The sequence below is a fragment of the Microtus oregoni genome, unplaced genomic scaffold (genome assembly GCF_018167655.1).
Source record: "Microtus oregoni isolate MIOR12 unplaced genomic scaffold, Mior012 000057F_ref0000458, whole genome shotgun sequence".
Classification (NCBI taxonomy): Eukaryota; Metazoa; Chordata; class Mammalia; order Rodentia; family Cricetidae; genus Microtus; species Microtus oregoni.
This window is the reverse complement of record NW_024543833.1, coordinates 8,477,071-8,504,460: the sequence shown is the minus strand read 5'-3', so window position 1 is coordinate 8,504,460 and position 27,390 is coordinate 8,477,071. Positions and strand designations below refer to the sequence as shown.

Sequence of the window (27,390 nt, the reverse complement as noted above, 5' to 3'; positions counted from 1 at the left end):
TAAAATCACAAGCTACACCATCATGCCAGTTCTTTTTTTTTTTTCTCTTTTTAAGATTTTATTTATTTATTATGTACACTGTGTTCTGCCTGCATATACTCATGCACACCAGAAAAGGGCACCAGACCTCATTACAAATGGTTGTGAGCCACCGTGTGGTTGCTGGGAATTGAACTCAGGACCCTTGGAAGAGCAGGCAATGCTCTTAACCTCTGAGCCATCTCTCCAGCCCCCATGCGAGTTATTTTTACATAGGTTTTAAAGACCAAACTCCGGTCCCCAAGCTTACTTATGAAACAAGCATTTTACAGACCGAGCTATCTTACCAGACCAATTTCTTTCTTCTTTTTAAAAGGACAAGCAAGCAAACTTTACTGAGAAGTACAGAAACAGCTCCCTAAAACAGGAGAGGTACTTAAAAAGAGTTGCCTAATATCTCCTTCACGGTGGAAACAAGGACACGGCAGAAAGAAATTCTTATACATTGTTGATGAGGATGCAAATTAGTTCAGCCAATATGGAAATCAGTATGGAAGTTCCTCAAAAAAACCAAGAATAGAATTACCATACGGATTTTACTGTAACACTCCTAGACACATAGCACAGGGAATTAAATGCAACACAATTCAGAGATACTTGCACATCCACGTTTATTACAGCACTAATTCACAACAGCAAAGTTAGGAATTAACCTGGATGCCCATCAACAGATAAAAGGATAAAGAAAATGTGGTGTATACATACATAACAGAAATAGAATTTAATTCATCCACAGAGACCTTAAAAAATGGATCAGTGTTAGTATCATATCTAAAATTATAAACTGAAAATGAGTTGTTTCTTTGAAAAAGGCATTCTTTTTCAAAACGAAGCTCCTATTTTTGTTTCAGACAGACAAGGACTCATGTGGTTCAAGCTGGCCTTTAATTTATTATGTAGCAGAGGATAGCCCTGAACTCCTGGTCCTCCTGCCTCTACCAGAGTTCTGTCTGAAAACATCTATTTCTCTGGTACATTGAGCTTTTTCCTATATGAATCCACTTCTGGTATATCAGAGAAGTCGATGCAAACAAGGGCAATCTGTCACCATGGAGACAAGGACTGTCAGTGCACGCTGGGGATGCAAAATACACTGATTTTTCTAACCCTTAAATTTTATGTACCAAAGCTGGGCATGGGCATGGTAGTTCCCACCTTTAATCTTAGCACTCTGGAAGTAAATGGCTGTTCAACACCATGTGGGCTCTGGGAACTGAACCCAGGTGTTCTGTAAGAGCATAAAGAGCTCTTAACCACAAGGCCATCTCTCCAGCCACCTAAAGCAAAATTTAATCAAGAATAAAAAGAAGTTTTTCAAGCTAACAGAATGGAGAGCTAAAAATGCCTACCATTCTTTAAGTTTAAAAATGTTTTCTGAGAATGCTAGTGTTGGAAAAATTTTAAAACTCCTTTAACTTGCTATACTAGTCTGAAAAAAATGCTCTGGGAAGGCAAATTCTTAGCTCAGGACAACTCTAAAAAACTCTTGGCTGAGGGCAGGTTTGAGACGTTCACTGAGTACTGCCTGTTTCTGTCTCTAAAGATCTTCAACAACTCAGTCCACTCTTAGCTCCTTGACAGCTTTCCTCTTGTGTTTTTTTAGAGGCACAGGTTTCCCTGGCCCGTCACTGGCCCTGCTATGAACAGTACTCAGAAAGAGTAGGAGAAAACCTCGAACTGTCCCTGCATCCACAGCTGAGCTTATGAAATATGGCTTAGTGGATGGATGTGTCACTTACTTTTTACTAGGGCTACTTGAGTCTCACTTGGCGACAGGCCAGCTTCTCCCTTCATGCTTGCATGCCCCACAGGTATCTCTTTCTAAACGTTTTAGCCTAGTGCTAAACTAGAAGCTCTGCACTCTAGTCATACTGGAACAAGCTCTCTCAGGGCAGATGCCAACAGTCTTATGTACGATCTCAGTGAATTTTCACAACCATCTGTGCAATATAAAATAGGTCTCTCCTTCCAAACAATCTGGAATGCTTCTCCTTGAACACAACACTTTAAACCTTAGACATGAACAAACAGTAACTAAACAAAATATTCAGATTTTCAAAACAGGAATTCTGGTGTCCTCCACTAAATCTTTAATAAAGTCTACTTCAACAACTGAACAATGAAAAGAGAGTGTGGCCTCATGGATAAGAATGTCTCCACCTTATCCACAACTTCCTGAAGGAGGTGATAATATGTCCCAAAATGAACAACAGAAGAGTACAGAATGAGGTGAAAAGTCAGTACCACAGGAAACAGATAAAAACAATCTTGACTGGTTATTGCACTTAGAAGAAAGCTTTATGAAAGCTTTTGTTTTATTAAGTAGAGTCAGTGTTAATATTCAAGAATACGTATTATAGAACATCTCTGTTCTATAATAAATACGTATTCTTGAGAGGTAAGAGGGTCCTGAGTTCACAACTAGCCTGGGTATACAGTAAGACCTTGTCTTTAAAAAGGAAAAGAAAACCAGCACTCGGGAGGCAGAGGCAGGCGGATCTCTGTGAGTTCGAAGCCAGCCTGGTCTAGAAGAGCTAGTGCCAGGACAGGAACCAAAAGCTACAGAGAAACTCTGTCTCGAAAATCAAAAAAAAAAAAAAAAAAAAAAAAAAAAAAAAAAAAAAAAAGGAAAAGAAAAAAACAAAGCCCAAACCAAAAAGCACAGAATGGACAATATTGAAAATCGAGGCTCCCTATTTCAATGTCTATAAATATTAATTAGGGCTTGTACTCACCTCCTTCGCACTCTTAATTTTGGTCAGAAATGTATGCAGTTCCATGGTTTCTGCAAACAGTGCTCGACATACTGCCTGATAATGATTTGGTGCCTCCGACTCAGCTGGGAGATGAGCGGCACATATCTGCAGGAGAAAACAAGGAAATTATGGAGTTTGGTTATCACTGGCATTTTAGGTACCATTAAAAGAGACACACCCGTCTACGTGAATTTTTTCTTTTAGATGAAGCTAAGTCCCATCACCTGAGGTTTATGTACCATAGGACCATGGATAAAGGCCACACAATCATGTGGAAAAATGGTTTAACTAAAGGATACCTAGCAGCAAAGATAAGCATTTTCCAATTAGATCCTATTGGAAAATGATAGGGACGTGTGCCAAAAAGTTTAGTCTGAGAGAAAAAAAAAAAGATTTGCTAAATATTGACAAGGTATTTTAACAGTGTCATAATTAGTTTCAGCTGTCAACTTGATGCAACACAAACCTGGGAAAAGGTAACCTCAACTAAAGAATTGTCTTGATCACACTGGCCTGTGGCCAAGTCCTTTTCTTTTTTGTTTCTGTTTTTCAAGACTGGATTTTCTGTATAACAGTCCAGCTGTCCTGGAACTCGCTTTGCAGACCAGGCTGGCCTCGAACTCACAGAGCTTCTATTTGCCTCTGCCTCCTTAAGTGCTGGAATTAAAGGCGTGTGCCATCACTGCTCAGCTGTGACAAAGTCTTAATTGTGACCACTTTCTTAACTGCGGATTGAGTCGTAGGGCATACGCCACAGTAGGTGACACCATCCCCAGGTAGGTGGGTCTGGGTTGTATAAGAAAGCTGGCTAAACCAGCCAGAGGGAGCAAGCCAGTAAGCAACATTCCTTCATGGTTTCTACCTCTTGTTATTGCCCCGACTTCCCTAGCAATGGACTGTACCCTGTAAAATGAAACAAACGCTTTCCTCTCCAAGTTGCATTTGTCCATGGTATTTATCACAGCAACAGAAAGCAACTAGGACAACCAGCTACTGTTTTCTGAGCATTCCTCATGCCAGATACATGTCTGACATGGCGTATGCACAGCACAACACCATGTACTCTCAAATATAACCCTGAATCATCCCTGTTTTGTTTTTTATCCACAAGGAGAACCTAAGCATGCTTCTACTAGGTTCTGAAGCCCACACTTGTTCTCTTGTTAAGCCTGGGGAAGTGGGAATGGAGGCTGGAAGAGGAGGGCAAGGAGCCAGCCCTCCAGTGCTGTCTACGTCTGGCCCTCATGTCTCAAGATGATGCAAGGTGTAAGAGAGGCAACTTAACATGACTCAAAGTGATCTGGAAACAAATGTACACCAGGTTCTTTATTACACTGCAAAGATAGTCTCTTAGGAGAAATAATAATGTTACATTTCTAAAAAATAAGATTTATGTATCCATGTTCAATAGTCACATTTTAAAGCACTTCATTTGCAATAAAAAGCTGTTAATGTCTCTTATTAAGTTAGACATTAATATAGTTGTTGGAAAGAAATCTGCTATATTTTAACAATTTCTAGAAAGAATAGAGAGAGCTGGTAAGGTGAATCCAAGCCTATGATCAATCCCACTGCTACGCAGTCAGAGACAGAGAGACCAGGAGTCTATGGTTATCCTCCACGATGTAATCAGAGGCAGAGAAACCAGGAGTAAGGCCTGCCTGGGCTCCATGAAATACTATATTACTAAAAGAGTCAAAAGAAGGTGTGATGGTCCACAACAAAGGTCATAGCACTACAGAGGCAGAGGTAGGAGGAACTCTATTAGTTTGAGGTCAACCTGGTGTATATAGCGAGTTCCAGGCGAGCCAAAGCTACATGAAACCAAGTCTCAAGAAAACAAAACAAAACAAACAATAACACAAAATAAAAGACGTTCAATGATAGCTGTATTGTTTTCATGTTTCTTAGGTTTTGTTTTTTTCGTACCACACAGAAGGTTCTTGTGTTACTTTTTTTTCTGTGTGTTGACAAAGTACTGAGAAAAACAAAAGAGCAAGGACTAATTCTGACTCATGGCTTCACAGGTTCATAGGTTATAGTCCATGCTCACTTGGCTTTCTTGGTTTTGGCCTTTGTGTGGTGAGAGGCTGAACACCACGAGGAAAAGATGAGGTGGAGTGATGTGGCTCTATCACGGTGCACAGGTGGCACAGAGACAGGAAGGAGCAGAGAACATCCTTCAAAAGCACCCCCACAAAGGCTGACTCCTCCAAGGCCAATCCAACTATGATCTCACCAGAGGATTAATCCAATGATGAAGCTATCACAGCACCTTTATGATTCAATCACCTCTTAATAGCACTGTGAGGTGTGAACGAAGCCTTTAACAGGAGCCTTTGTGGGGTTATCCCATACCCAAACTGTAACAGCTCCCTACTCAAATTCAAAATTATTTCCTTAAGATCACACCCAATGCCTGTGCTTGCTAGAGAAGTGCTCTACACCTGAGCTAAATCCCCAATTCTAGAATGTATTTTCTAAGATAGTAATGCAGAATCAAATTGCATAAGATGTTCATCACAAGCAAAATAATGAAAACCACATTTATAAAGACGATTATAAACCTGGAGGAGGAGCAAGGGTTCTTTACACAGAGCAATCTCTCCGGGCCAGAGAGTATATTCTTTATTCAAGGGGAGCATATATCTAAATTTGTATGCACAATTTATGTGGCTTTAGTGTCAGCAGCAAAGAGCACCAGAATGAGTCAGAAAAATAATTACATATGTGTGTTCATGCTTAACCCCATGTATATTCTCTTTCTTTCCACCATAATCAACAGGCAACGATAAAATATGAAGTTTATATTTGTTATATATTCAAAGATCTTTTTTCGTTGTTGTTTTTTTTTTTTTTTTTTTTTTTGCTTTTTCGAGACAGGGTTTCTCTGTGGTCTTGGAGCCTTATTCAGAAATCTTGATCACTAAAATTAGACAAATTTTCAAGACCCTACAAGCCCTATCATTTGAATTATTCCAACTTAGCTTAACAATAAAAAGGCAAACACAGTTTGGGGAGATGGCGCAGCAGTAAAGGTGCACTCTGCACATGCCTGATGACCTAAGTGTGGTCCTGGAACTCATGTAAGGGTACAAACAGAGAACTGACTCTACAAGTACTCCTCTGACCATCTCACGCACACGCATTAGCACACACACATATGTACACATACACATTAATAATTAAAATTTTTAAAAAGACAAAGGGCGGTCATATTTCCTCAGTTAACTCTATGTCTTCTCTTTCAACAAAGCCAATCAGTCATTATTGAGGTTTTCAATGCCCCCACTGAAACCATAGAGTCCTGTGTCTGTCTCTATTGTCATATACAACAGATTTTATGATATTTGTATTTCAAATTTTCAAAACCTGTTAAAAGTCTCGGCAATTTCCCCCTTTCATTCAGTTGAAAAGAACAGTCATAATATTTACAGAGACAGGAAACTGATAGGAATGTTGAATAATACAGAAACCAAGAAGCAAATAGTTTATGATATTCTCAAACAAAAGTGCCAAAAATAGAATTGGTAAAAGTATAGCTTTCCCCCAAACTATAAAATATGTCTTAAGTATACTTTTAATGACATATTTTCATAGGCATAGTGGCTCAAATCTAAAACATAATAGATGAAATGAATTCATTCCAACTAATACGTGCCCAAGAATCTTAAAAAGAAAAAGTTAATCTACTTAATGCTGCTGAGCAAGAATTCTAAGACTTCCATCATCTTCTACCCTGTAGTGCGGGAGCAGTCTGCTGCTCCTCGGCCACGGTACCAGATGGCTGGATAGACCATGACTCTGTGTGTCCCTTCTTCCTCTATTCTTTGTGCAGCCCCTCCCACGCACACACAGCCAAGCCTGTAGCCATTGTCAGAATATAAATTTTGCTTCTTATGCAATACCTTATTCTATTCTTCACATTTGACACTATTTATCAGTGGTCTTCACAGAATTATTGGTATGCCAACCCCAATGTTTAATTAATTAGTTATTAATTAATTTTTGTTTTTAGGACAATAGCCACAAATAGCATAAAATATCTCAGAGTAATTCTAACTAAAGTAGTGGAAGACTTAAATGACAAGATCTTTAAATCTTTGAAGAAAGAAATTGAAGACTACACCAGAAAGTGGAAAGATCTCTCATGTTCTTGGGTAGGTAGAATTAACATAATAAAAATGGCAATCTTAGCAAAACGCAATCTACAGATTCAACGCAATGCCCAGCAAAATCCCAGCAAAATTCTTCACAGACCTCAAAAAAACAGTACTCAACTTCATATGGAACAGCAAAAAACCCAGGATAGCCAAAACAATCCTGTACAATAAAAGAACTTCTGGAGGCATCACAATCCCTGATTTCAAACTCTACTAAAGAGCTACAGTACTGAAAACAGCCTGGTATTGGCATAAAAACAGACAGGAGGACCAATGGAACAGAATAAAAGACCCAGATATTAATCCACACATCTATGAACACCTGATTTTTGACAAAGAAGCAAAAAATATCAAATGGAAAAAAAGAAAGCATATTTAACAAATGGTGCTGGCGTAACTGGATATCAACATGTAGAAGAATGAAAATAGACCCAGATCTATCACCATGCACAAAACTCAAGTCCAAACGGATCAAAGACCTCAACAAAAAGTCAGCCACACTGAACTTCATAGAAGAGAAAGTGGCAAGTACACCTGAATGCATTGGCACAGGGAACCACTTCCTAAATAGAACCGTAGCAGCACAGACACTAAGAGAAACAATTAATAAATGGGATCTCCTGAAACTGAAAAGCTTCTGTAAAGCAAAGGACACGGTCAACAAGACAAAACGACAGCCTACAGAATGGAAAAAGATCTTCACTAACCCCACATCAGACAGAGGTCTGATCTCCAAAATATACAAAGAACTCAAGAAACTGGACACCAAAGGAACACATAATCCAATAAAAAAAATAGAGTACAGACATAAACAGAGAACTCGTAACAGAGGAATCTAAAATGGCTGAAAGACACTTAAGGAAATGTTCAACATCCTTAGTCATCAGAGAAATGCAAATCAAAACAACTCTGAGATTCCAACTTACACCAGTAAGAATGGCCAAGATTAAAAACACTGATGACAACTTATGCTGGAGAGGCTGTGGAGTAAAGGGAACACTCCTGCATTGCTGGTGAAAGTGCAAGCTGGTACAGCCCCTCTGGATGTCAGTGTGGCGATTTCTCAGAAAATTAGGAAACAACCTTCCTCAAGACCCAGTAATACCACTTTTGGGTTTATACCAAAAGGAAGCTCAATCATACCACAAGGACATATGCTCAACTATGTTCATAGCAGCATTGTTTGTCATAAGCAGAACCTGGAAACAACCTGAATGCCCCTTGACTGAAGAATGGATAAGGAAAATGTACTATACAGCAGGAAAAAAATGACATCTTGAAATTTGCAGGCAAATGAATATTAACCTTCATCAGGTGATGAAAGGAGACAGAGACAGAGACCCTCATTGGAGCACCAGACTGAAATCTCAAGGTCCAAATCAGGAGCAGAAGGAGAGAGAGCACGAGCAAGGAACTCAGGACCACGAGGGGTGCACCCATACACTGAGACAATGGGGATGTTCTATTGGGAACTCACCAAGGCCAGCTGGCCTGGGTCTGAAAAAGCCTGGGATAAAACCAGACTCGCTGAACATAGCGGACAATGAGGACTACTGAGAACTCAAGAACAATGGCAATGGGTTTCTGATCCTACTGCACGTACTGGCTTTGTAGGAGCCTAGGCAGTTTGGATGCTCACCTTACTAGAACTGGATGGAGGTGGGGGTTCTTTGGACTTTCCACAGGGCAGGGAACCCTGATTGCTCTTCAGACTGAGGAGGGAGGGGGACTTGATTGGGGGAGGGGGAGGGAAATGGGAGGCGGTGGCGGGGAAGAGACAGAAATCTTTAATAAATAATTAAAAAAAAAGAAAACATCATATTGAGTGAAGTAACCCATAAAGACAATTATCATATATACTCACTCATAAGTGACTTTTAGACATAAAGAAAAAAAACCACCTACAAATCACAATTCCAGAGAACCAAGACAACAAAGAGGACCCTGAGACATACATAGATCTAATCTACATGGGAAGTAGAAAAAGATAAGATCTCCTGAGTAAATTGGGAGCATGGGGACCATGGAAGAGGGTAAAAGGGGAGAGGAAAGACAAGAAGGGGAGCAGAGAAAAATGCAGACCTCAATAAAATCAGTAAAAACAAACAAACAAACAAATTCCTATAGGAAGGCCAAAATAAAAAACCAAACACCAATCAGCTGTGACTGGCACGGCTCAGTCTTCAGGTACAGAATCTGCTCACAGATGCTGTCCATTCCACAGAGGCCAGCTGACAGAATCATGCCCAGTCAGCCGGATGGCAGAAAGATAACCAACACCCAACACACCTACAAGTGGCCAAGCGCCATGACCCAGCAAAAGGCCACAGCCAGGCTGCAAACAGTCTGAACTGTTGTCAAATGCTGAGCCACTATGCCACTCTTTTAAACTATGAGACAATGATTCACAGAGAGACAGTACTAAAGTGAACTATGGCTTTACCTTCATGACATCTTGATAGGACCGAATAGCTGAGATGTTTCTCTTTTCTCCATCTTCATCCTCAGGGCCTTCATCTGCAGCCTCATATCCCTCATCGTGGTTACCATCAGCCTCCACAGTGTTGGCCATTTGGTCGATGAGCTGCTCTAGAGGAGGGCTCAGCTCCCTCTCTTCATTTTCCTTCAAGCCATAGTCCAATGCTTTATAAATAATAATTCCCAGGGATTCAATAACCTACGGATATAAAAGATGGTGGTGAATGGAGGTGACTGACGACTCTAAAGACGGCAAGACATGAAATGTTCATGATTTCAGACATAACTAATATTTGAGAAGAAATTTAAAAATTTTTACCAACACATGTATTTAAAAATTTGAAAACAGCAATTTTTGTGTGATTTCATAACGTATCCACAAACCTTTTTCATATTTTCATAAATTTATACTAGATGTTAAGATCAGCATTTTCCACTCATCACACACATACTCACTCACACACACACACATGAATACTGACTAAGCTGACTTGCAGTATTTTCCAAAAAATTTTATTTCAATGTTTAGAGACTTCATAAATCTCCCAAAGTAGCTGAGCCTTAAAAATTCAATTCTAAGTAGCAATTTATTTAAGCCCAAATAACAAGAAATATCTTCATATCAATATACAGATTGCTCAATGAGTTCCACTCACTAGAAACACATCTTCTCAAATGGCACAAACAAATGGGAGATTCATTTATTTTTTTAAATCCAGAGTTTGCAATGAAAGACATGAGAATCCTCCGTGTGGCTGCCTCCATCCATGTGAACCTGACTTGTGAAGAGCAGGCCCACCATCAACAGCGCCCTGACGAGTGCTCCAGACATGGCCAGCAGGAGAACTCTAGATTATCCCTCAACACTGCCTAAATCATAAACACAGTGCCTGTATTTTACTTTATAACACCAACAGCACTATTCCTTCCATCTGAGCTCTTCTTTAAAAGAAAATAGTAGAGTCAACAACACCAAAGACTTAGAGTTAAATAACCCTTATCAACAGTCATCTGACTCAAGGAAAATAATTTTTGGTGATTTTTCTGTAAAATGGGTACTAGTAACATTTACATGTCATGAGCTCTTGAAGGCATTAAATGCATGATTATGTACAAATGTACTGTTCTTCCCCTCTTCCCTACATTCACTTGTTTCCAATGTTTATCCCGTTACCAACCTCAAAACTGTAAAGAAACTTCATTTTCTTTATTCCACTTTTTTCAATGAAGTGATTTTTAAAAAATAATCTGTATAGTACTTTTTAATGCAAGAGTTGTAAGACGAGTTAAACACAGTAGCACTGACGTCACATATACAATACCCCATAAAAGCATTCACACAATTACTTAACAAACTCTACAAAATCTCAAAGTTTTATTACCAGAGGAAATAATACGAGCATTTAAAATACATATAATATTATTTAAAAGGTTTTTAAAAAAATTTATTTTATGTATATGAGTATTCTATGGACTTTACGCCAGAAGAGGGCACCCCACTACAGACGGTGTTGAGTCACCATGTGGTTGCTGGGAACTGAACTCCGGACTCTGGAAGAGCAGTCAGTGCTCTTAACAGCTCAGTCATCTCTCCAGCCCCATTACTTAAAATTCTTAACTTCTAATTTTGAAGCAATGAAACTATTTTTTAAAAAAGACTTCTGTGTAAGGTTGCAGATTAGAGGCTGCCTCTGTGAAACGATGAAGGGAGAAGAGTCAAGATACGACAGAATGGACTGCTCCAAAGAGACAGAGCAGCTAAGCATCAGGAACGCACCCCCAGGAGGAGCAGGTCAGTAGAAAGTGGAGGGACAGAACGATGTGGGGAGAAGTATACGGAGGGGAGATTCGGAAAGTCCTCCATACTTGAAGAAGCCTAATAGCAGCTGCTGGGCTAGAACACCTAACATAAGGGTTGGGCCAGAAAAAGATGGAAGGATCCTAGAAGGGGCGGTCTGCAAGGTCATGGAATGTGGCAGCCTAAGGCTGCATCTTACTCTACCACCATCCCAGAGTGACTTACCTGAAGGGGAAACTCAACCTACCCAAAGTCCAAGCTGACAACTTGGGAGCAAAAGCACTAGAAGTAAGATAGGTGAAGAGACTCCACAAGGACAATGGAAGCCGGAAGCACCCAGAGGCAAAAGGAAGTACAAGCCATCCACTGTCCCCACTTCCTCAGAATCTTGGACACTAGAACTCACGAATCCAGAAAAGTGGGGACCTGGCAAACCATAGAGAAGCAGTAGCTGGTAGATGGTGGCGAGAAACTAAAAGAGCCATCCCAAGCTCTGAAAGAGAAAACTATTAACTAATTCTGACACAAATTCTTGGCAGGAAGAACATTCTGATACAGTCTGTTTGGCAAACACCAAGCAGCATAAATGCAAAACCAAACAAGCATAGAAACAAACAAAAATCGAATTTAGACATGCATTTTCAAATTATAAAAAAAAAATCAAAGAAAAATAATTCTGAAAGAAGCTAGCAGGGGAACAGCTATCATACTAATGGGGTAAGGAGATGAAGGGCAGCAGATTCAGAAACGTGAAGACTCCAGGAAAGCACTGTCTGCAGAGACTGAAATGTTATGCAGGTCCAGAGGCTAGTCACCTTATCTTGAGCTAACATTAGCCCCCTGGATAGTCCACCTTGTCCACACCTGTGTGCATCTGTACTAGCATCCCGAGTCATAAAAAACCCCTTGGGATCTACTGACTTAGCAGATCCATTGGCTTCCACCAGCCCAAAAGCTCAGAATGTCATCAGACAGCCCCTGAGGCCTACAGAAAAGTCTCCCTCATCTTGCTGTGCCCACCAATGTCCCGTAAAATGTCATGAAACTTGTTCTGGCTCCTGGGCCATGGTCACTAAAATGGCTCCAGAATTAGCTATCTCTTATTCTCTTTAGGGTGAGAACTGTGTTTTTTGCATCAACAGAAAACATTCAACCAGATGGAAGCAAAATATTCAGTGCCTCAAGGAAAACAACAACAAAACCAACCCAACCTATACTTTATACTCCATAAGGTTATCCTTCAAAAGTGAAAGAGACTTTCTCAGAAGCCTTGCTTAATACAATGCCTAAGTGCCATAACTAGCCTGGGGAGTGGGGGACAATTCTTTAGGAAGAAAGAAAATAAGTCAGAAACTCAGATCTCTATGAAAAACCCACTGAAGAAAGAATTGGGGTCAAGTAAAAACTTTTATTCTAACTATTAACAAATACCAGTTTAAAAGAACAACTGCCATACTAATTATGTGTGCATATATATGTATGTATCTCCTGTGTAGCATGTGTATGCCTGATGTAAGCTAGAAATAATATAAGGGACAGGAGGAAGAACTGGGATTATCTTGATACGTCAGGTCTTTTGTCCTGCCTACAATGTGGATGGAATAGTGTTCCAGGAAACTGGGCTTGAATTGTAAATGCACATTGCAAATTTTAGGGCAGACACTTTAGAGAACAACAGCAAAATAAGTACAACTGGTGTGCTAAGAAAGGTGAGAAAACACAATCCTGTAAAATGTTCCTTTAAAATCACAAAAGGCAGTCCATGGAATGCAAAAGAGAGGAACAGAGAGCAAAGGTTTAAAAAAATAGAAAACAAATGTGGTAGATGTTAATACAACTCTATCAGCAATAATTCTGGGCATCAATAGTCTACATCCTTCAAATATGAGTCTAAAGGTGAACTGAAAACCAGTATATTGTCTAAAAGAAGCCCTCTTTAAAGGAACGGAGACAAATAAACTAAGCTGACACTAATCCAGTAAGAACAGAAATACTCCATGACTCTGCTTTGTGACTCTCTGTGGCTCATTCACAGGCTGTGAACTGTTACAAACACATCTTAATTCTCCAACAAGGAGACTGAGCTCATTGAAAACAAAAATCCCTCTAGACTTCATCGTCATATGTTCAACTGTTTTATGAGCAGTAGGAACTTAACAGTTAATGAACAAAGTCAGTAAGATAAAAATTCCTTCCACTCATGTATGCAAGGTTTATGTTTGGGTAAATACCTTATAGTCACTTCAATCTCTGTCCTCCCAACTGACCACCACACGGATGACCCAACCTGTTCGGCTCTGAAACATCCTGGAGGATTTCCGACCCAAGAGTAAACAGCATCTGGTCCATTTAAACATTCCAGAACTGTCTGACTTCGTCTGAGTCACAGGTATCTCTAAATGTAAGTCGGCCTCTTAGAGATGCAGGCATAACACAGCTGGGCTCATTAGACAGGCATGCACACAGGTGGCTCTTCCCTTTGCTGGGAATGAAGGACCCTCAAGAAGTCTGTAAGCGGTTCTGCAGTCCTGAGCTGGGACAAGAGGTGACCACCAGAAAAACTACTGAAAATTTCAGAGTATTTGGACACTGGACATAGCAGCTCCTATAGACAACTTCTTGAAATTAACTTTAGAAGAACGCTGGCCAAATCGTATGGAAACATTTTAAAAGCTTAAGGAGCTGGAGAGATGGCTCGGTGGTTAAAAGAGCACACACTACTGTTCTTCAGAGGATTCGAGTTTAATTCCGAGCACACTCAGCCACCTGTAGTTCTGACTCCAAGTGCATTTGATGCCTCTGGCCTCCACAGGCACGAGCACTTATGTATACATACCCCCACAAACAATCAAAAACAAAATAAATATTAAAAAGTAAAATGGGGGGGGGCTGGAGAGATGGCTCAGAGGTTAAGAGCATTGCCTGCTCTACCAAAGGTCCTGAGTTCAATTCCCAGCAACCACATGGTGGCTCACAACCATCTGTAATGGGGTCTGGTGCCCTCTTCTGGCCTGCAGGCATACACACAGACAGAATATTGTATATGTAATAAATAAATAAATAAACAAATAAACAAATAAATAAATAAATATTTTTAAAAAAAGTAAAATGGGTAAGTATGTGGCCTCCTCATCAAAGATCAAGCAGTTGGCTACGGGCACATAAAAAGAAGCTGTTTTCCAGGCAGTGGTGGTTCACAACTTTAATTCCAGCTACCTGGCGGGGAGTGGGGGGAGTAGTGGATCTCTGAGTTCAAGGCCAGTCTGGTCTACAGAGTTCCAGGATGGCCAGGGCTACACAGAGAAACCCTGCCTTGAAAAACTAAACAAACATAAAAAAAAGTACACTGTATGATTTTCAAAGGAACTTCAAGTAAAAATGAGACACTACTATATCCCTTTACTAGAAAGGCCAAAGCTGACAGCAAAAAGTGCTAACAAGATGTAGAATAATTGGAAGTGTTTTTTTCTCTTTTTTTCCCCTGAGACAGAGTTTCACTATGATGCTATAGCTGGCCTCAAGTTATCCTTCTTCCTCGACTAGGAAGTGGCTGAATCTACAAGTGCATGCCAGCTCACCAGCTATGACCAACAGGAACTCTTATCCATTGACGCTGGGAATGCAATATGGCATGTTCACCATGCCATGCCCACAGTTCAGCAGTTTCTTACAAAAGCAAACATCTTCTTACCATATGATCCAGCAATTACACTCAAATAAACTGAACATTTCTGTCCACATAAAACAATCAAGACATGAAATATTGACAACAATTTTGTTCACAATTGTCCAAACACAGACAAGACAACCTTGAACAAACAAGTGGACAAGGGATTTGTAGCACATAGAGACAAAGGAAAATGAGTCACAGATTTAAAAAAAAAATGAGCTCAGGCTGGGTACAGCTAACTAAGGCCTGAGCCAAGCAATGAAAAAGGCTATCAAGTTCAAAACAACTGTACGAAATGTAAGCCTTTAATGATTTTACTAGATAAAGCAAACAATTTGATAGGCTATCGTTGTATCATTCTAACAATGTCACACTCTGGAGGAGATAAACAGTGGTTGCTAAGGCTCGGGAAGGGAGGCGGTGAAGCACCAGAGGTTTTAAGGTGAGGAAAGTACTCCATCAAGTAGTACATGTACAGGACACAGTAAAGGGAGGCACGTCATTATGGATGTGCCAGGACCCAAAAAATGTACAACACAAAGACTGAACCCTAATAGACTATGGACTTCCATCAATAACAATATACCAACATTGATTCTTCAGCAATAGATTACACAGAACATTATGGGACGAGGAGAGGACTGTGTGGGGACTCTTATGCTCTGAGAGAAAGGAGCCTACTGGCTGGAATAAATACACAGAAGCTGTAGCTTAAAAAGCACAGTGGCAACGAACAAATTAGAAATCAGCCCAAACAGCATTTCTGTTTGTTTGCTGTCTTAGCAAAGAGGCAGCGGCAGTTGATGCTGAGCGCAGGTCCCTCCACTCCTACCTCTGCCCATGACTCTCTCACTGAGGAACCAGTCAGTCAGGAAGCCAGCCTGCAGCATGGCTTTCATTTATTTATTCACTATAAAAGCATTATGTGATGCTTTGAATGTTTTGTTTAGGTTTAATGTCAACTCCACATGGTAAAAATTCCTATCTGTGTCTCCAGTTGAATTGAGTAGTACAAAGTTTAAGAAAAGGGTGAGCTAGAGGAGGAAAACAAGGAGGGAGGACTGGGGAAAGAAGAGGGAAAGACAGAGTAAACAGCAGGCGCTTTGCAAACCACCTTCAATTCTAAACGACTCGAGAGGGAATGAAATATGGAGAAAGAACAGCCACAGACTGCGAGCTATAATGGAATATCGCCATGCTTCCATCAACACTTGGGCAGAGCTGGTCTCACTTCTTACAGCAAAATCACTTCCACATCAAACAATCTCAAGCTAAGGCCTAGTTAAGTTTAAGCACTGGTATAAAATCCAAACAATTAGAAGAGGAAAAATGATAGCACACATGCATCTGTAATATGATTAGTCACACTTAGATTCATCTCTTAGAAGTCTAGTGGCTTTCAAATGTAACTTCCATTTGTGTGTGTGCACACATGTATGTTGTGTGTACATACTTATGTGTGTGTCTGAGAGCACAAGTAAATATGTGTTCATGTGAAGCCCAGAGGTTATAAGTGTCTTCCTCAAGCATTTTCTGCCTCATCTTTTAATTTTGATTACTTGCATATGCATATATGATAAGAGCATGAGAATGAGGCACACACCTGCCATATGGTTGTACATGTGGAGGTCAGAGGACAACTTTCAGAAGTCAGTTTTCTCCTCCCACTGGGGACTCCAGGGATAGAACTCAGGTCATCAGGCTTATATGGAAGAACTTTTGCCTACTTAGCTATCTTACCGGGCCTTCATCTTGATTTTTATTTTTTTATTTTTGTGTGATAGGGTATTTCACTGGAGCTGCTTCAGCTAGACTGGCTGACCTGTTGGCCTCTCCTCCAGGGCTAGAATGTGCTACACTACATGTGGGTGCTGGGGATCAAAGTCAGATCCCATACTCGCACGCTCTATGGGTGGGATCAGAGACTGTCTCTGAGTGTCTGCTTCTCAGACTCCTAATCTATATCTGAGACAGCAAGGATTTTAAATATACTTGAAAGATGACTGTGGAATCATGCAATTAGGATTATCCTGGAATGAAAATGCTGGAGGAACCACGTGACAAATCTCCAAGTGATAGTCAAAGCCTAGATTCCTACAAAGACTCTGGGAATCACTGTGAAAACAGGAACAAAAACACCTGTGCTGGAGCCCCCACACTCTCAGGGAAAGTTAACAGATGAGGATCCAAAACTCACTGACTCTCATCTAGCCTTGGAGATGGCAAGCAGATAGCTTCTACCAGTGTTGAGCCAGGAATGGAGGCTGACATCACCACGGCAGATGCCTAAGTCAACTGTTAAGACATTAAAAGGGGAAGGGGAATGGAACAATAGTGGGTCCAAAGGAAGGAGGAAGAATGAACAAGACTTTTCAATGTTTTCAATGTAGGAAGGAGTCCAAGTGAGTCTTAGTTTTAGCTTGTGCTAGTAGAGACTGTGGTGGCGTTTTGGTCAGTTCAGACACCTGCAGGGACTACAGTCCTAGACCTTAGGTAAGCAACTGTGTGACCTAAACTAACTATGAGACAGTGAAGTCGTATGAGAGTCTAAGGAGAAATTATAGGGAAGGAACTAAATGCTGAACCACCAGCTAGAGGCTAAAAAGCCCAGGACCAAATTACAAAGGAGGGACAGGAGTGGAAAGAGTGAGAGGATGAAATAAGGACAGTCACAAAATCAAAGAGAGAATATCTGTACGCTGAATGTGGTCCAGAGGGAGGGGGATGCACAGAGCACAACCCCTGGCTCAGGGAGGTGGTGGCCATGGGACTTCTGCAAGGACAGTCCACGTGTATAAACAGTGATATGAGACTAGCCAGAGGGGAGTGGGGTGTGTGTGTGTGTGTGTGTGTGTGTAAGACAACTAGGTATTAGGTTAGGTCTGGAAATGGTGATGAAGTAGGGAGGAAAAAGTTGAAGACAATGGGAAGACAAAAGTCAAGATTACTGAAATGATCAGGTGGCCAATTCTATCTCCCAAACAGCTTAGGGACTGCCCCCCACCACAAAAAAAAAAGCAACCAAACACTTTCCCTGAAGTAGATTTGACCTGTTTGTGTGGTTTTGATTTTGGTGCAGTAATGAGGGCATTAAACACAGAGCTGGAGCTTCAAGGGCTGGCCCAGGTGCTTTTGTTAAGTGATAAAACATCTATTTGCACATACATGGTACTTACTCCTTGACCAACACTAGAGGACTTTCTAGGTCAACATATCATTCACATGTCATTCAAAGCCATTTACAAGTTGTCCGTAGGCTCTCAGTGTCCCAGTGTATATCACTTGGAGCACTTTTCCTGGGTTGTACTTTCCATTTTGACTCACAGTACCCTCTGTTGTTGCCTTTACCTAACATTTTGTCTGACAAATCCCAACTCCATTCAGCCTTTAAAAGCAGTGTTGGGGGAGGATGAGAACAAAAGGAACTTTCATATTTGCTACTATGAACAGGAAATAATATAACTACAGCTATATTGTAAAATGTCTAGCCAGGCGGTGGTGGCGCATGGCTTACCTTTAGGAGGCAGGTGGATCTCTGTGAGTTCAAGGCCAGCCTGATCTACGAAGTGAATTTCAAGATGGGCTACAAACCAAAAGTCTAACAGTTTCTTTTAAAAGTCAAACATATTTGCCACTCTAAGTACCAATTACATTTCTAGCTATTTACTGTTTTAGGATTGCTATTACTGTGATAAAAAACACTATTACTGGCTCCCGTGCTCCTTTAATCCCAGCACTTGGGAGGCAAAGGCAGGCGGATCTCTGTGAGTTCGAGGCCAGCCTGGTCTATAGAGCTAGTTCCAGGACAGCTAGAGCTGTTACACAAAGAAATCCTGTCTGGGAAAAACAAACAGACAAACAAAAAACCCAAAACCCACCATTATCAAAAGCAAGTTGGAAAGAAGGGGTTTATTTCACTGATACTTCCCACACTGGGCTGGGTGGGTCCTCCCACATCAACCACCAACCAATGCCCACAGACTGGACTACAGCCAATCTGGATAGGGACAATTTCTCACTTAAGGTTCTTCCCCCAGATAATGCCAGCTTCCTTAAGTTGGCAAAAACCCAACCAGGATATTTACCCAAGAGCAGTAAACATGTATGTCTATAAAAAGATTTATACAGAGCAGGCACGGCAGGGCACAATTTTAATCCTAGCACTTGGAAGGCACAGGCAGAGACAGGTACATCTCTGAGTTCAAGGCCAGCCTGGTATATGTAGCAAGATCTAGGACAGCCAGGGCTACATAGAGAGATCATGTCTCCAAACAAACAAGCAAAGACTCACATACGTTGGGGAGACGGCTCGGCCGGTAGAGTGTTTGCCAACAGGAGGACCTGTGTTTGATCCCCAGAACTCACATAAAGCTGAAAGTAGTAGCACACACCTGTAACTCCTGTGTTCCTATAGCATGATGGGAGGCAGAAACAAGAGTCCCTAGAAGCCCTCAGGTCAGCTAGCACAGGGGTAAACAGCAAAGTGCCCTATCTCAAAGATGAAGGCAACAACCAACACCCAAAGTTGTCCTCTACATGCACACAAATCATACACAAGGATTTTTAAAAGACTCATACATAAATGCTCATAATAGCCACATATTGTAAACAACCTAACTATTCAACAACATAAACAAAAACATTATATAATAGTGTTGTGGGAACTTGATCTGACGGCCAATTGTATTGGGGTAGGTTGGCCTAATGAGCATGGTCTTCTCTGGGGATACATAACCCGAATTCTCAAATAAAAGGTAAGGGTGGGCTGAAGGACACTCTCTTGGATGTAGGCAAGATGGCAGTGAGCCACAGGAACACATGTGGCAGGTGGCTTGGTTTTTGTTCCCTTCTGAAATGAGCGGCAGTGGAAACTGTGATAGTGTATCAGCTGGAGCTGTAGCAGCAGCAGCTTTGTTCTGTATTGTGAGTGTACTTCACCTGTTAATAAATCTGATTTGATCACAGAGTTTCCTCCTCTTTACCTTGATGCCCAAATTAGGGTGCCAAAATGTTGTTGCTGTTTTTACTCTTTACTCCTGGGGGCCCACCACCCAGCAACCAAATAACTCACACAGAGTGACTTATTATTACTTATAAATGCCCAGCCTTAGCTTAGCTTGTTTCTAGCCAGCTTTTCTTAACTTAAATTAACCTGTCTACCTTTTGCCTATGAGCTTTTTCCTTTTCTTACTTCTGTATATCTTACCTTCACTCTTACTCTAAGGCTAGCCTTGCTCTCTCTTGCTCCCTCTTCCTTCTTCCCAGATTTCTCCTCCTATTTATTCTCTCTGGCTGCCAGACCCACCTATCCTTTCTCCTGCCTTGCTATTGGCCGTTCAGCTCTTTAGTAGACTATGTGGTGTTTTAAACAGGCAAAGTAATACAGCTTCACAGAGTTAAACAAATGTAACATAAAATAATGCAACGTATCTTTGCATTATTAAAACAAATGTTCAACAGTATAAACAAATGTAACACAACAGAATACTAGGCTGGAGACAAAAGAGAACACATTACTACAGAATGTGATAATATAGCTGCAAAATGTTGCCGATGATGAGTTGCAAAAATTGTTCCTGAATCAAAACTAAGAACAAAGAAACAACCCAGCAGCAACAGTAAAGGTGGTATAAAATGCACATCCTGCATGATTCCATATACAGGAAATTGGAGCTGGGGTGTGGGAATTGACTGCAAAGATAGATAACTTTCTGTGGTGAAGAAATGATTCAGATAGCATTTATGCAAGACTACAGATTTGTTTATCCGTCAAACTATCTAAATTAGCAGTGTTGTATTACATTTCAAATTTCTGTGCCTCAAGATTTGTTTTCAGGCAGTGCCTCACCTTGGTAGCCTAGACTGGCCTGGAACTCACTCTGCAGTCCAGGCTGGCCTTGTACTTTCTATAGTCTCCTGCCTCAATCTTGCAAGTGTTGGGACTGCAGGCGTGAGCCACAGATCCTGGCTCTCGAGATTGCTGAAAACCAGCTGAGTGAGTTAATTCTACTGTGAAGAGGACACTGAACCAGGAATCATGAGACGGGATTCCACCGGCTATCTGATGTGTGACCTCAGACCAACCACTCAATCCAGGTAATACTATATAGCTTTCACCAGCATTAATAAGTATGATGAGTAATAAACACAGAATTAAAACATGAAAAACTACAGATACAATACTTTAGTTTTGATTAAGAAAAAGGTTAAGTAAAGTTTTTTTCAAGCAGGCGTTAAACTAAATTATACTGTAAAGAAGAACTACATTAGCAACCCAGCTGTCATCATGAGACCCTGCCTGACCTCTCTGAAGAAATACTCAAGTTTAGAAATGGTTCTCTCCTTCAGTTGGGACAAACAAAAGACAAACAAACAAACAAACAAAAAACCAAACAGGCTTTAATCTGGAGAGGAAACAAATACAATGAAATCTGAACACTGCTGAATAAAAGGAACTTTCCACTGCTGAGAAGGGTTATAAATATACAGTGCTGATCAGTAATGAAGCCTGATTAAAATGCAGGCATGGTGTCACATGCCTGTCCTCTCAGTACTTGGAATAGAGAATCAGGAGTTCAAAGCCATCCTTGACTCCAAAATAAGTTCAAGGCCAGACTGGGCAATATGAGATACTGTCACAAACTAACAGATTGAGGCTATATACACAATAAAGCATCACTAAGCCCTTACAGTGACAAAATTCTGAGCCATATCATATCATGGATGAACATTAAAAACATGTGCTAGTTAGTTCTTTTGTCAACTCATACAAGCTAGAGTCATCTGGGAAGAGGGGACTTAACTGAGTGATGGCCTCCATCAGATTGTACAGTGGGCAAGCTTTGGGGCATTTTCTCGATTAATGATTGATGTGGGAGGGCCCAGTATACTCTAAGAAGGTGGTTCTGGGTTGTATAAGAAAGCAGGTCGAGCAAGCCATGAAGAGCCAGCGAACACACAATTCTTCCATGGCCTCTGCTTCAGTTCCCCCCTCTAGGTTCCTGCCTGAGTTCCTGCCCTGACTTCCCTTCATGATGAACTGTAAGATGAAATAAACTCAAGTTGGTTTTGGTCACAGTGTCTTACCAAAGCAATAGAAAGCAAACTAATACATCATGCTAAGTAAAGGAAGACACACAAAAAGCTAGGATTCCACTAAATGAAACATCGAGACTTTATAGAAACAGAATTTATAGCAACAAAAAGCATACTTGAGACTAGTAGGGAGAGGTTAGTTAAGGTTTGCTGAGTGCAGAGTTTATGTAACAGTTTTGGAAGCAGACAGTGACAGATGTGAATCACTATAAATGGATTTAATACCACTGGGTGTATGCTTGAAACAGTTAAGACGGTATGTGTATTTCAGTACAACAAAAATCCTGGGGCTAGGGCAGGAGAGATGGCTTGGTGGTGAAGAGCATGGACTGGTCTCACACAGAACCTGCGTTCATTCCTAGCACCCACACCAGGCAGCTCACAACCACCTGTAACTCCAGGACCCGGCTTCCTCAGACATACACACAAATAAATTATAAAATTTTTAAAAACTATATGAGCTTAACTCAATTCTAGGGAGGTGTTACCACCTGGAAGCATTCAAAAGGCCCAAATCTTATTTATAGTGGTTCCTGGAGTTTCCAAAATAAGATAACTGTCCTGTCCCAGGAATCAACACCTCAGGAGGGGCAGCTGCATCTCATTCCGCCACTCTGCAGAGCCCTGGGCAGGCCTCAGTTGCCTTCAATCATTTAGCCTCTGAAGGGATCATGGCTGCGTAGGCCCCACATTGCCCGTCCTCCTTTGGAGCCAGTTTCTTCTCTTGATTTCACACTCTGCAGTGTTTTCCATCCAGACCACAGCCTGCATGAGAAATGCTGTTCCCGAGTAGGTATTTCAGCAGACTCAGCAGCGCACTGGGTGGAGGAGAAGGTGGTAGCTCTCCTCAGGCTCTTTCTGTTTTCTTGAGTAAAGAAAACTGCAATTGGAGTTGGGAGTGTGGAAGGAGGAAAGTGCTGAAGAGAAACACAAGGTTTGAAAGTGACTCCCAGCTGAGCAGGGACATGGTCTGGTGAAGACCCAAGGTTACTAAAGTTTTCTTGCAAAGGCAACACTGCTTTAAAAAAAAAAAAAAAAAAAAGAAGAAGAAGTACACTAAGGAATTTTCCAGTTAAGTGTGAGTCACGTGGAGAAATGCCTTCTGCAATGGGAAGAACATGGTAGTCATTCTTAGATGAAGGGATGTGCCCAGGAGCCCAGCACACCCTCAGATCGACAGGGAAGGCACAGGAATGTCTACTGCAAGAGGATGTGGGGAGTGAGATACAATGTAATTTCTATTTACCACACAGACTCATTTCTGATTAATATCTATATCTATATATATCTGATGCTAAACCACACAGTCGATGTGAGCGGTGGTGCTGTAGATCCTCATCTCCAAATAAACACCCTGTGACTCAAGAGGACCCGCCTGTCCTTCCTCCCTCACCAGTGGGGAAACACGGACAAGCCAGGCACTGAGCCTTTATGTGGATGCTGGAGAGCCACTCAGGTCTCCCAGTTACCACAGGCATGCCACTGACTAGACTGTCTCCCCAGTGCCCTCTTGGCATTGCTGGCACCACACCTTAGGGCCCCACAGGCTCTAAGCAAACACGCACTGAGCTATAGTCTCAGCACCCTAACTTCCTTATACAGCAAGTTTTATTTTTGAATATCACAAAAATATAAGAATGGCTATAAATGCCAGTATAAGCCCAAATCCATCAACTGTAGCATATAACTCTGGTGTACCCATACAAGAGAATATTAGAGGGTCATAAAAACAAATACCCCGCTGACACATAGACCCTGAAAAGCAAAAGAAATTACACTATTTATATGAAATATCTATGACTGACAAATCTACAGAGGTAGAAAGTTTTCATTGCCTAAAGCTGGACTACTGATGAACAGTGTGTAATAACTGGCAGAAGGTATAAAAATCCTTGGGGCTGGTAAGATGGCTCAGTGATGACCTCCCATAACTCCAGCTCCCAGAAATCCAGACCTTCTGCAACATAAGGCATGCACATGATTCACTTACTAGATTCAATCAAAACACTCAAACACATAAAATAAAAAATGGACATTTAAAAAAAAATCTCCAGGCAGTGCTGGCGCATGCCTTTAATCCCAAACTTGGGAGGCAGAGGCAGCCAGATTTCTTGTGAGTTTGAGGCCAGCCTGGTCTATAAACTGAAAGCCAGGACTATTAAACAGAGAAACCCTGTCTCGAAACACCAAAACACACACACAAAAATTCTTCCTGGGATGAAGGAAATATTGAAAACTTGGTGGTTGTAATGCTCACATAGCTCAAAAATACACCGAGGGGAACTCTTTGTTCTCCAGCTGTTTTCGCCTGTCTCTGCCTTCAGGTTCTTCACTGAGTTCCTGCCCTTCCTGCCCTCACTCAATGATGGACCGTGACATGGAAGTGTAAAGCAAATAGTCCTTTCCTCCCTCTTCCCAAAAGAATACACTCGACATCATGAACTACACGTTTTAGATGGGCAAATGCTGTGGTATGTAAATTGTATTTTGAAAAAAACTATAAAAAATCTACAGGAAGTCAATGACTGTTTAGGGAGAGGGAACAAGTGGTTTTCAGGGACAAACCTCAATCCCTGAGTAGTCAGCCCCAAACACATTCAAATAACAGCAGCACTAACTGGGCTCAGTAGGAGGTGGTGTATAACATAATTATAAAAGAGGTCATGAATTTGAGAGGGAGTCAGGGAGGAAAGAGAGGGACAGTGGAAACACGAGAAGAGTCGAAGCCGAGAAAAGGCAGGGTGGGAATGATGCAAATATAATGCAGCCATGTATGAAATTCTCAAATTAAAAAAAAAAGCATTAAAAAATATTGCTGAAGTTATAGTAAGAAATGGAAAATGGCAAAAACAAACAAAACAAAACAAAAAAAAACACAATATGGTATATCTAAAATAATATCTTAAAATGTGGATTTTCTGGGCAGAACCCAACTGGATGAATAAATATACATAAACTTACTAGTGAGCTTTATTCTAAACTGCAGCATTGTCTAATATTTTAGAACATTCTAACATGATGTGCTTTACATTTAGGCTGTTGTCACTGGGCACAAAGAACCACTGACAGCCTTAAATGTCATCTAATCTGAATTTTAAAAGGTAGGAAGTAGCTACCAAACTAAACAACACAGGTCGACAGAGTAAAGAAAACAAAGCTTTCGGTATGAGTCTAAGGTGAAGTTACAGACATAACAAAAAGGTTAAGCATTACAAGAAAGGCAGTTTTGGGATCCGGAGCACATTCACATGCTTATATCCAAAGCGTAAGGACAGGCCTGAGAAACACTGCTTCAACCACCAATATTACAGAAAAAAGAAACCAAATCACTTCCAAATTTATGTGTGTATATGTTTGTGCGTGTGCGTGTGGTGAGTCAGAGGGTGATTCAATTCCTCCACCATTTTCATTTTACTTTCTCTAAGGATCAAACTCAAGTTTTCAGGCTTGGCAGCAAGAGCCTTTAGCCACTGAGTCATCTCCACGGTCCCAGGAAGCCAATATTGTGAGCATGAGTTAACACACTTGATGTCTAAGTACTAAGTAAATTTAGGATGACATGGTGCTTTGTCACAATACACTTACAGAAAGAATAAAGAAAATGAGACATTTTCTGTGGGTCAATTCTTCTCTTTCCATACTCCTGTTTGTCTGAAGGAAAGATCTAGCTATGCCCTGTTCCTAGCACAATATCTCACACATTGCCCATCAACTACTAAGTAAATATTTCACTGAGTGAAATAAGAAGACTTAAGAACTCTAGAAGGTAGGACTGAGAATCTCTTAAAAAGAACAAAAATGTCCCATCTTATCAAAACAGCACAAAGTAATCATGATACGTAAGTTAATGATCTGAGGCCAGTCATTTCTCCAGAAAGTTCAGCTGCTTATTTGAAATGTTATTATGAACTTTGAACTGAAGGGACTTTCATCTCTGGCTTAAAGCACATGATTAGTAAGTATTAATTAAGGTTCCATACAGAACAAATTATAATCTCCATTCTGAAAGCCAAGGCACTAGAAGGTTAAATACTAACCATGACTAAAAGATAAAGACGTTGAAAGAAAAAAACCTGTTTGTTAATTTTTTAACTTTACTCGGGTTAAATATAAAAACATCCCCTCTCTTTAAATTTATCTACTGAAAAAAAATTCACTCAGAAAGCCTAGGTGATGAGATTGAGAAGACAGACAAGGAACCCGATGAACTGCTTCTCAATCACAGGTCTCACTAACAACTGTCTACAACTCGACAAGGTTCACGGGCTCTCAGAGAAAACGCCATCCTCCAGCTCCACAGGTGGCTCAACGCAAATAAGCCACCTGAGTATAACTCAACGGAGCGCCATAGAAATCAGGTCAACTTCGTGCCCATGATAACTCTGTCTTCTGGGAAGTGGAAACCACATCTAGTCCAACCTCGCATTTTCTCTGCTTCGGTACCCTCCAGCTTTGCCAGTTATTGCTCTTGTTTATGAGAAGGCATAAGGCATGTGTAAGGAACTGTCTCTTCTAGATCACATGAAAAGTATAGGAAAGTTTAAAGAACATTTTAGAGAAAAAAAATAACAAAAGGAAATATTTAACCTTGCTTTATGTTAACCAAGCGGTGATGCCCATTTATTCCTCAACTTTAAAAAGCTAAAAATTGTGGCTTGGTATGTTTTTATAATAGGAAACTTGACCCGACACTAATCACATTAAGTTCCCCAGTAATCAATGTTCTGCATCATAATTTTCAACAATGGGTAGAGAAGTTCATAAAACAGTTTAATAATTCCAAATCTGTCTGACATTGATGACATCATTCTCTGAAGGGACTTTCAGACATCCTGTTATCACAGGTCAGAAGGACAGAAAGGGCTGTGGGGACTTTGGTCAACTGGAGAGAGCAGTGCCCATGGCTTTTCTTTGTCACTTCTTCTATGCAGAAGTACATGCTTGACTGCAAAATGTGCTTTGCACGGTGGAAGGAGGCATTAAGACCAAAACGGGCCTAACAATCCGAAGACAGAAATTAGTCCACATATATTAAATATCCTAATGAATGCAAACAGGCGAGACACGCCCTGGGTGGCAGATTCTCAAGTCGGAATTGTTTTAAACAGGCAACTTCACAACACACGAGTCACTACAAACACACCTAAAATACAGCACAGGACGGTGAAAGGAACAGAACTGCCATGCCAGGAAAAAAACAAATCAGAAGACGACATTAATGAAAAGGAAAAACAGGCTTAACAAAAATAGTATGATTTTATTATTTAACAAAATTATTTAACGAAAAAAGGAAGAAGAAACATTTCAAAAAATAGTAAAGATGGGCTGGAGAGATGGCTCAGAGGTTATTAAGAGCATCGCCTGTTCTTCCAAAGGTCCTGAATTCAATTC

At 40.8% G+C, this 27,390-nt stretch overlaps 1 protein-coding gene across 2 annotated transcripts in view; it reads right to left on the bottom strand.

Moving 5' to 3' along the window:
* Spire1 (spire type actin nucleation factor 1) overlaps positions 1-27,390 on the bottom strand; it is a 116,694-nt gene that overhangs the window by 48,271 nt on the left and 41,033 nt on the right. For both annotated transcript variants that reach the window (XM_041639210.1, XM_041639211.1), the window contains exons 3-4: positions 9,402-9,635; positions 2,775-2,900 (exon numbers count right to left, since the gene is read on the bottom strand). In XM_041639210.1, coding sequence (XP_041495144.1) covers positions 2,775-2,900; positions 9,402-9,635 — 360 coding nt within the window. The remainder of the gene's footprint in view (positions 1-2,774; positions 2,901-9,401; positions 9,636-27,390) is intronic.